General features: G+C 38.1%; 1 protein-coding gene across 1 annotated transcript; it reads right to left on the bottom strand.

Moving 5' to 3' along the window:
* Window positions 1–4,379: 4,379 nt before the first annotated feature.
* On the bottom strand, window positions 4,380–7,906 carry vgll1 (vestigial like family member 1). The gene is made up of 4 exons (XM_037675748.1): window positions 7,729–7,906; window positions 6,078–6,274; window positions 5,661–6,008; window positions 4,380–4,432 (listed from the first exon to the last, which is right to left on the bottom strand). The coding sequence occupies exons 2-4, from the start codon at window positions 6,265–6,267 to the stop codon at window positions 4,395–4,397; spliced, it is 576 nt and encodes a 191-aa protein (XP_037531676.1). The 5' UTR covers window positions 6,268–6,274; window positions 7,729–7,906; the 3' UTR covers window positions 4,380–4,394.
* Between the last annotated feature and the right edge of the window lie 3,439 nt (window positions 7,907–11,345).

The following is an 11,345-nucleotide window of genomic DNA, read 5'->3' as shown; positions in this document are numbered from 1 at the left end:
TGAACTAAAACACTTTGATTATCAAACATTTGTAAAATAGTAATGATAATAGAAAAGAGAGTGTTCTTTCACTTGAATTCAAGAAAGAAAGTCTCAGGATGGGTCATCCTGTATTTCTGGATTCAAATCAATGAAATGACAAGTTCTGTCCCATATGGTGCCTAGGTCAAGGTTTTGACCTTCAGGCCTAGTTCACTACACATCCATCCATTATCTTTACCCGCTTCTTCCTTTATGTATGTGTCACTTAAGTGTGTCACTGTATGGTACACCAGTGTCCCCACTGGTGCCCATATCTAGCAGTCACTGTGCGAGAGACAGAGGGGACACCTGTTCATGAACAGGTTGTAAGCCCATCACAGAAGACTGGATTTTTGTAAAGAAAAAAAAAAAAAAAAATATATATATATATATATATATATATATATATATATATATATATATATATATAGCCATTTTTTTGAAAACTAAAACAGTAAACTGTGCAGGCATATGCAATATTTTTTAACTGTGGAGAAATTGAGTACCCTACTTTGAAGAAATAAAGCATAAAGTTAAAGTTTACTTATAATTTACTCTGTGTATTAGTATCCACATACAATATTTGCAAAGGAAATAACAGGAGAACAGCTATAATTAGTCATTTTTTGTTGAGTATAACATCCTATAATATTCAGTTTTATGTTAGTTTTGGTCAAAGCTTGAAAGAGCCACTGCGAAGGGACCAAAGAGCCACATGTGGCTCCAGAGCCGCAGGTTGCAGACCCCTGATATAAAGTATCAAAAGAAGCAGAATTAAACAGTAAACAATAATAATGTAAATTAATACAGTATATTAAACGTCAACCTGAACATAAGTCTGTTGTGAGCAGATTGTATGAATATAGCAGTTTAAAGGCAAGACATCAGCAGCATGGATATTGTTAATAAAATGATAATAAGAGATATTTTGTCTGAAATGTGCTGCACAACAAATCCCAACACACAAAAAATACTCTTTCTTCTTTTTCCCCAAGTAACATGAGTGGGCTGCTGCTTTTGTTCTCCTTTCTCTCTCCATTATATTCTTGGATTATTCTGAATATAAGTGACACATTGGAATTAGAAGGATTAAGGTGCGACGGCTGTCTGTGTCCCCTCCTGTCTGCTGCTCCTCGTCCACACCTGCTGCCAATCGTCTGTCTACAGGATTTTCGAGAAAAACAAAAAAATGCTACACAAGAATGCTCTCAAGTTCAGAACAGTCATCTTTGCACTCGAGCATTGAGGCATTTTGTAAAGCAGTTATGTTGCTCCATTTCAAGGCTTTTATGATATAAGATGCCACATAGCATGCTTTAAGAATGTGTCAATTGAACGCACACTCAGATTTTAAAAGTCATGTTCTACCATGTCTTAAAATTGGACATCTTCAAAGAACTAAATACGCAAAACAAATTATTTACAAAATCTTGAACAAAAGAATGACCAAACATGTGAAACCATGTGTGTAGAAAAACTGATCCCACGGTCAAAACTGAGCCAAGTTTGAAAAGAATGGGCTCAGGTTTCTCCTCAGTGGTGTGGGAGATGGAAAAAAATCACAAGTTGTGAAATCTTTGTACTCAAGTTGTTGCTTGGGGGTGAATACAAATAACCTATACACAAAATCTTTGACACACTTGTGACATAAAAAGTTTATAAACTGAATAATATATCCTAAAACTGGTGGTTTCTTTGCAGGAAACTGTCACGGCTGTTCAGATTCAATGCATGAGGTTGAGTCTGAAACTTTTGAAGATAAATGTATATTTTCTTGCCATACCGTCAACCATTAATGTTGTCAACACAAGTCATCTAATGAGCCTTTTTATCTGGACTATCATAACCACTATGAGTCTTTTGAGGGTGAAGGTGCCACACACATATAGTTTTATGGATATTTAACTAGAAAATGTGCTATGTGTACGTACACATGCACAAGTTGGTTAATGTCTTTGGCTGCTTCTGACATATTGACCTCTTGATGAAAGACAGCCAGTCAGCTTTTAACCCAACAAAATCCACACCTGGTTTGTGGTGAGATGGATCCATGAGTAATCCAGCAGCAGATGGGAAGAGGCTATTAATAACACCATGACATATTATTAACACCATCATTAATCCGCCCTCTTTTTGTGGAGGCAGCTCCTCCTCCGTCTGTGACTGTGAATGGTGGACTGACAGGGAAATGTGGAAAATTACATCATGAAGATTGAAAAAAAAAAACAGCTGGTGGTGGGCTAAGACTCACCGAATTGTCATGTGTTGCTCCTGAATACTGTTTTAACAGTCTCAGTTCAGAAACAGTTCTGTTGTTGTTGAATTTTTTTCCCCACACGCATTTTGATGTCGGTTCTGGGAGTTGAACTAGCGACATTCCGATCACAGGCATGCCTTCTCTAACTTCTGTGCCACCACTCCCCCACATAGGGCTTCACTGATGGCAGCTTCTGTCTCATCCATCATTTTACCAGGGGTCCCTGTTGGGGAACTTACCGGAATGTAAAGGTCACGGATGTTTTCATTTACTGATGTTGAATTAATATAGAACCATGTGTGTGAATCAAGAAAGTCTTTTTGTCTACTCAGAGAGGAGCCTGAAAACTGATAACTGATAACTTCTTACGTCGTCAAAAACTTTGAGCTGTGAAGCAGTGGTTGTCCTGACCTCGCCTCTGTCTGATAGCGGATAAGCTTCTCCTAACTCGTTGTCTGTGGGCAGACCTTGGGACCGGGGCTTCGTATAACACCTTTGTACGCCTGTTTTCAATGCTGCACCCCTTGCAAGAAGTTAACCTTAGTCGAAAAGATCTTCTTGCATTCTTGTGTGGCTTATAATTAAATTATCCAACAGTCCCCAACTACTGGGCCAGGGACTGGTGCTGGTCCATGAATCAACTGGTTTGGGCCACATACAAACCTTAAAAACTTTTCCTAAAAAGATCCATAAAAATGGTTTTATCCATGTTGGTCATTTTATTAGGATAGTTTATTTGTCACATACAAGCAAGCCCACAAGCTAATCCTACTGCAGGTAGGATACTGACTGCTGATAACTCCACATAATCCCGTTTCATAAATAAATAGATACATACAAGTAAAAGCTGTAGTCTAAGATGTTATGTCAGTGCTAACATCAACCATAATCTTTAAAAAAATAACAAAGATCAACACTTTTTAAACCAAAGTTGTTATTTTGTTGGAGAAGCCTTATTTTCTGTCAGTAGAAGCAAACACACGTACATTAACACCTGGTCCTTTTAGACTGTTTTTGCTACATTTAATTATTCATAAGCTCACATTTATTTCCTAATAGATTTGTAAACAAACACATGCATTTTCCATAATGTTCAGCATTAAAGAAGATAGAAAACTATTCAAATAAATGTAGTTATATTATTTACATCCATAATTGAAACTCGTTTCCTAACACGTTTAGGTTTCTTAAAGTATATATAAAGGCACAAAACTTGCAGATCATAAGTTCACCTTGATTTTGGAACCAACGTGGTAAAGTAAATAATGCTCTCTATTAATGCAATTTATCAAATACATTTATTTCCTACAGGAAGTAAGAGATGGAGGAGTTTTCATGTTTGCACCCTTTAAGGTCAGCAACCAGCATGGAGACCAGATAATACAGAAACAAGATGTTAAAACCCAGAAATCTCCTGTATTATCAGTATTCGTAGTTGCATTTCTTGAATGCTCATAAGATTTGTGTCAAACTTACCAGCATGGGTCACCTCTTTAACCATATTATATGCAGTTTGCTGTAATTACATTACAACTAAATTTACTTTGTTTAAGAAATTTCACAATATACAGTTTTAAACAGCCGGCGGTTTTCACTTTGAGCAGATGCTAATATCTATTTAGATATATATTTCAGTATGCATAGCATGTTTTTACTGTATAAACATATTATAACAATACATTAATCACCAAAAATACAACTTTCCTTCTTATTTTATGCACATTTTACATAACTTCACAGAACCTAAAACCCGTCCAGGAGATTTGTAGATAGAATAATGATTTATTTCAACATGTACACGCAGTTGAGACTTAACACTGGTTTACTGACTGAAAGTACACTTCACCTGACTTCACTGCAAAGGGAGTGAAAATCCACAGCTCTAGGAATGATAAAGAAGAATGACAAAACTGGAAGAACTGGTTTGCTGGCGGCTTTCTCGCTCTCATAGTGCAGGCCCAGGGGCTGAGGTCATTTCAGTGAAGAATGGAGCCATCAGAGCAGGAAGCAGGAAACAGAAACGTGGCTGTGGGAATTTTGTTCCAGTGAGACACTCAGCTGTTTGGTGAGAAAAACAAAATTCAGTGTCCTCTGCCCATACTGCTGCTGTTCATCCTCAGTACCAGTAGAGATCCTTTTTGTCCACATGCCGCCCTGACACGGAGAACCCAAACAGAAAGTAAACACCTCTTCTGATAAACAGGAAAAACACCTGGCACACCTGAGCACCTTCTCTGATGACATTAAACAGCAAAATTTATTATTTGTAGCTATTATCATGATGGATCGAAACATTTTAAAACCATTTGATACTTAAGCATCTCACCTCTGTTATAATTATTGTCCACAACTATAAAAGATGTGCAGTTGTTTAATTGCTAGCATCTGTGTTTTGTAATTCATTTATTTTTGGTCTGTTAGCAAAATAGCTCATGAACTTTCAGAATCCATTCACTGACTCAACAACTAAAACTGATTAGCTTTGAGAGTCAACCTGATTTAAAATGGCCACTACAGCTAATTACGCTTAGTAAACAGGAACACAGCTAAAACCCAGCCAGTTTTGCTGGTAATGAGCTAAAGCATGGTGTGTTTGTAGGTGAGACTCATTCCCAACATGTATTCTGAACACTAAGAGATTGCATAAGATTTGTCTGTCTGTTAGCAAAATATCTCATGAACTGTTGAATAGATTTTAATGAAACTCTCAGAAAATAATTGTTTGATGTACATATCCAATGGATTAACCTTTGGAGCCAACCAGTTTCAAAATGGCTGCCACAACTAATCAACTTCATGAACAAAAAATGACTATAACTCATTTTCACAGACGGTGTGCTAATATTTGAAAGTAGCTGAGACCGATCCCAACACGCACTCCAACCAACAACAGGTTGCTCAATATTTTTGTTTAAAACTTTAGTCATGCAAGGCAGTGGGCAATATGCTTCCCTGCAATAAATGCTACTTTCAGATAATTGTAAAAAATGTGTGCTTCCAGAGAAAATTTGCACATGCAAAGTTAGTTTTATTACTACAACATCTAAAAATAATAATTAAATGCCTAAAGAAATAAACTGGTTTGAAACCATCAGGATTTTCTCAGCTGAAAGTGGTTCCAGAATTGTATGGGAGGCCAGGTAAGACAAAATTCAGAGTTACATGTGCATACTAATAAACGTGTGTTTAAAGTCGTCCATAAAAAAGTTAAAGACAAAAGTTCAAAGCCGTCTGTTGGGCCACATGTATACATGATTTCACATGTATACATGATTTCATACGTGTGTATGTGTTAATTATGAATTATGTTTTACCAGGCCTCCCATACATGGAGCGAACAAACTCAGAAAGTTTTACAAAGTTGTTGGAGTTTCCAACTCACCTGGTTCAAAGCTTATAGAAGGGTCCACAGACTCTCTAAATCCCTGAGGGACTGTCCAGCCGGGTACTGGTTCTGGTTTGGAACTGGAGGCCATGCTGGGTACGATCTCCCCCCGGTCGCTGTGCAGCAGATTGAGCAAGGATGTGGAATATTGCTGTCCAGTAAAACACTGCCCCTCCGGTGGCAGCGGGCACACAATGGCAGGCAGCACCGGACCCTCTCTAGTCCTGAAAGAGTTCCAGGACACAGGAGTCTCGTTTGCGGAGCTGAAGGTCACCGAGTGTCCCCCTTCAGACGGGACGAGGGACTTGGTGTAAGACACGCTGCTGTGGCAGGTGTTTGTGTGCTCTGCAGAGGAAAGAAACGCGTCATCGTGGTGAAAAATCCACCTCGTTCTGTTTGTTCCATCGTGCTTACCGCTTTTAATAGGTTTGTGGCTATTCTTTGTTTTTCCTGCGAGCTCTGTGGGCTTGCAGAGTTTACTGAGGGCCCGTGTGAAGTGGGCGTCCACCATGCTGTTGATGTCCCCCTGGAAGTAGGTGAGGACAAAGCTGTGGGAGTTCTCCTCCACTTTCACTGCGATCGGACTCTCAGTTCTTTCCTCCATGGCTCAGCTTCGTTTGGAAACAAAAAGAGAGAAACACCATCAGGAACAAAGGAACGCCTTCAGTAAATTGTAAAAATTTAACTATTTTGTCAATGTGATGAAAACTGCTGGTTTTACGCAACATAAAAATAGTTAATTACTCCTAAATGTGGAGCAGATTCAGCAGTTTTTCATCAAAAGGCAGGAGGTAATAATGTATTTTATTTCATTTGTGTGTGTGCACGTCTGTGTTTGACTCAGCAAAACATGTCATGAACCAGTGGTCGAGTGTTTATCACACTCATATGATTAACTTTTGGAGTCAACCCCACGTAAGATGGTCGCCACAGCTAAGGGACTTCTTTAAACAAAAAAGATTTTAATATGGAGCTTAAATTCGGTGTGTTGGCAGCTGAGAGGTATTCACAACGTAGTCCAAATAGTACGGATTATAAGGCGCAATATCAATGAATGGGTCTGTTTTCATACATAAGGCCGGAGTATAAGACACATTAAAAGAAACAAGTTAATTTTGACAGATTTTTGAGCCACATAAAATCAGATTGAGGTCAGTAAGCACAACCAGAATTAGATGCACTGGATTATAAGGCTCACTGTCGATTTTTGAGAAAATTAAAGGATAATGCGCCTTATAGTCCGAAAAATACAGTAACTGCTTGTGCAAGATCTGTAGTCAAACTACTGGAATCAATTGTGTTCATCTGTTAGCAAAATATCTGATGCACCACTGGATGGACTTCAATAAAACAGTAAGAATCGCGACATAAGCCGTAAGTTTAACTTTATACAAAATGAAGTATAAGAGTCAACATATTTTTCTGCTTAAACCAACTTCTCTGGAATGCAAATGAACCGTGCACTCATTCTGACCCAGACTTGTTGCTTCGGCATTTAGTTTCCAATGAAAACACAAAGCACATTTTTTAAGACACGCAGATTACGTTAATTTTGTGGCTTTTTTACGTCGGAGAGTCAGAGTTTCTTGATTTGTCATGTGTTACATGTGGTGGAACGAAACTGTGTGGGTCCCAGTTACATCCAACAGTATAGTGTAAAAGAAAAACAATAATAAGATCTAAGATATGAACTAAGAAAAGCATCAGCTAAAAACACGCTAAGCACTAATAGCATAAAAACAATACGCCGTGACTACGTGCATCAAAACAAAGACGGTAACTTACAGGTGAGTTTAACCTTTGAAATGGCGCTCGTTCTGAGAAATTATTTCTCTTCTGGAGAGCCTGAAGTGATTTTAGAAGGATTTTATTTTAAAAAGGCCAAAGATCCTAACAGGTTAAATCCTACATTTATGTATTTTTTTAGGGAGGAAGACAAATTCATCTAAAACTAAACAAGTGCTTCAAATTCACCCCCAGCCTGCAGCCAGCAGGCGTTCATTTTAATTGAACGAGCAATTATTCTGTGATAACAAATCAGTTTATCTTAATGATCTTTTCTTACCCGGAACTGATGATTGTCCGAATGTGACCAGGGAGCACAAGCTTGCATTGACCGCTCGACAAGAGGAAACGAAGATCCGAAGCCAAAACGATGGAAAAACTCCACTCGCCTTCAGTTTGAGCATCTGACCGTGGAGTGTTTTAAAGAAGCTGCGACAGCTGCGATCGCTTTCTCCTTTTCGTCTACAGGACTAACATTTTCTTCACAGAGCCACCAAAGTTACAGGATGTTTTATCTTGGGAGGGTGACAATAATGCACAGAATGCTATCCAACGAGTTCCTCCAAAACCTGAACAGCAACTCATGAAGCATTCCTCAGCCGAGCTGTCATGAACTCAAACGACAGCAGCCGCCAGTTAATTTGAGCGGAATTTAAAACAAAGGTTTAAATATTTGTTGTTATTATATTACCTCAATTAGTAACAGTCACATAAAAAAACACAAAACTTAGCTTTTTCATATTTAGAGATCCCATGATCTAGACCAGAGGTCTGCAACCTGAGGCTCTGGGGCCACATGTGGCTCTTTGGTCCCTCTGCAGCCGCTCTTTCAGACTTTGACCAAAACTAAAATAAAACTGAATTTTATTTAAATTATTGTCAACAATGAAAATGGATAGTTTCAGCAGATTTCCTTTCATTTTCAAATATGTGAAGAATAATACAAGGCGTAAAACATGTGGACTACATCGTGCTAGTAGTTTGTTAGCCACTTTAAGTCGACTTGCAGCATGTTTTGGAATATCTTTAAGACAAGTGGCTGAGAAGGAATATGGTGAGTAACTTTCATAACACTAAGAATAAAACACACAAAAAATGATTTATTTTCTTTAAAAATGTGAGTGGCTATCCAACAAACTGGTCTAATTTTATATTGCCTTTAACTTTATGCTTTAAGTAGGATAATAAAAAAAAAGTTAAATGTGTCTGGACCAGTTTCTTTAAGTGAGAAACGTTTCGTCTCCCATCCAGAGGACTTCCTCAGTCTACAGCCGGCCAACCAGATCTGTCCCATAGCCTTCTCACTTAAAGAAACTGGTCCAGATGACACGATTTTACCTTTTTTGTTGTTATCTACCTGGATGAGTGAGCTTACAAGCCTTTTTCTTTTCAAGTATAGGAAACTTAATTCTTCAACGATTAGGAGAACTCACATGGGCCTGCAGAGTTCAGTGTTTTATTTTTTATATAATTGTTAAAAATTACATATTTTTTTATTTTCTTTACTTGAATCTGGTCTTTTCTTTTGTGTTAAAATGCAAAAATATCAATAAATGTCAATAATAGTTAGACATGTTTCATTTTATAATATCAACCCCACTGGCTGGAAAAGCCATCTCCAACAAACTTGTAGAGGTCCACGGGCCAGCAGTTGACAGTTGGAGCAGGTTTTGTGGCTCTGCAGTGTTGTAGTCAAGACCACCTAACCCGAGACCAGGTCAAGACCAAGGCCAGAGTGTACCGAGACTGAGACAAGACCAAGACTTTTGGGGTCCAAGACCAAGTCGCGACCAAGACCTCAAGTCTTGGAGCTTAATCTTTTCACTGATAATCTGTTTTACTGTCATGACATAGTGACAGTTTTAACAAATATGTAAAAAAAAGTATGTAACTTTAATAAAAATATTTTTTATAAGTTACATACTGCAACTTTAAGTTTGTTTTTGAATGGATGTGTCAGTTTTTATACATTTTCAAAGCTACATAACAAAGAAATCAGACATTTGGGTTTTTTTGCACAATAATTTTCATGTCATGTGACCCACTGACACAAAACTTGTTAAACTTTACTAGACCTGACAGATGAGGCACCCTCATTTATTTCTCATTTTAAAGCATTTTCTAATTTTACATGTTTTATTTGTTTAAAAAATCATGGTTTTTACTCAGTAACTAATTAGAAAATGCTTTAAATGAGAAATAAATGATGGTGTCTTTGTGTGTCAGGTCTATTAGAGTAGTTTAACATTAGTTTTGTGTCAGTGGGTCAAATGATGTAAAATATGTTCATTTTTGTTTCTGAAGAGTGTTTGGTTCAGTAATTTGTTGACGGTCCCTCAGCGAACCATTACGTCTCGGAGGAGGGGCAGACTGAATGCAGCTGACTGAAATCAGACTGCCTGCTTCGGATCGGACGAGAGGAACACACCGCTGAAGCCACGGAGCTCGAATGTCCAACGTAAAACTAACTTCACCGCGGTAGAGAACTGAGGCTCTAGAATAGCACGAACAGTTCAGAAACAATTTGAAATGAGGAAAAAAATCTATTTATTAAGTGATTAAGTCGTGGTTTAGACTGATTATTGCTAGAGAATCTATTCTGACCAAAAGTGCAGCCGTGACTGGTTCTGATTGAGGCTTTACGCTCCCCTCTCTTTCAGGTACTGTGTACCAGCACAAAATACTTTAGTGGTACCCAGTACCAGATCGTACCGGCTTACTTTCACCCCTGGTTGCGACGTTATGTTTTGTTGTCTGTATTATTCTGTTGGTACAGAACCACATGCGAGTGAAAGGGGGTGGGCGTGACAGCAGTAAGAAAAACGTATTTAGCAAAGAGTCACATTATCACTTGGATTTGAATCAGTACATTTTGCATCCAGTAAAAACAAATTAACAAATAAACTGGACAATATTCTGGCAATTTAGTGATATTTCCACAGTTGTGGTCTTGACTGTTCTTGAGCTAAAATCCAGAGTCCTCAATGTCTGAGACGGAGACAAGACCGAGACCAAATGCAGTCGAGTCCGAGACAAGACCAAGACCATCAAAAAGTGGTCTTGAGACCGGTCTCAAGACCACTTTTTGATGGTCTTGGTCTTGAGACCGGTCTTGGTCTTGAGACCGGTCTCAAGACCAAGACCGGTCTCAAGTACTACAACACTACGGCTCTGGACACGTTGTAATTTGTAAGCAAAATGGCAAAAATGGCTCTTTGTATGGCAAATGGTGCAGACCCCTGATCTTTAAGGAGTCTGTGGCTATGACTTTGAACTTGGCAATAAATCTCAGTTTTAGTGAGTTGTCCTAATGAGAACATTGTTTTTAGTTGCCTGTTATTTATCATCTGCCCAAAGCCATCTGTGGTTGATTGATTTTGCCTGTAGTTTCTCTGTGTGTGTTTGTTACTAAAATACCCCATGAACAAATGGATGAATTTTAATGAAACTTGCAGGAAGTAATTGCATTACCAACACAACTGTTAAACTTTTGGAGTCACCTATCAAGATGGCTGCCACATCTAACTGACTCTAAGAAATAAACATGCAAAAATGTCTATAACTCATTCAGTTTATCAGATAGTGTCTTAAAATTTGAAGTGGTAGTAGCTGAGACTCATTCATAACACATACTCTGAAAGTGACATCTTATGATATTATGTCACATTCAACATAACATAAGTTCACATAAGTTGATTTTAGTCTAAAACTCTGGCATGAAAGGCAGCGGGCGATATGCATTCATTCAAGAAATGCTCAGGCTTGTGTTAATATTTATGAAATTTATCATTTGTGTTTCAAATTTGAGGTTAGAGACGTCTTAACATATTTCCATTATAGTGTCCAGTTCAAAACTGCAAAATGTTTGTTAAAAAAAAAAATCAAAGTGAAACCAAA

This window comes from Nematolebias whitei, chromosome 4 (genome assembly GCF_014905685.2).
Source record: "Nematolebias whitei isolate Nwh7 chromosome 4, NemWhi1, whole genome shotgun sequence".
In the NCBI taxonomy this organism is placed as follows: domain Eukaryota; kingdom Metazoa; phylum Chordata; class Actinopteri; order Cyprinodontiformes; family Rivulidae; genus Nematolebias; species Nematolebias whitei.
This window is presented reverse-complemented; position numbering and strand designations above follow the sequence as displayed.

What these genes read in the sequence shown, in the direction of transcription:
- vgll1 (XM_037675748.1), bottom strand. Translation starts at nt 6,267, where the DNA reads ATGGAGGAAAGAACTGAGAGTCCGATCGCAGTGAAAGTGGAGGAGAAC. An exon ending in CCACAAACCTATTAAAAGCG is followed by an intron (nt 6,009 to 6,077) that starts GTAAGCACGATG and finishes TTTCCTCTGCAG; the next exon opens with AGCACACAAACACCTGCCAC. An exon ending in TTCTATAAGCTTTGAACCAG is followed by an intron (nt 4,433 to 5,660) that starts GTGAGTTGGAAA and finishes TCTCCGTGTCAG; the next exon opens with GGCGGCATGTGGACAAAAAG.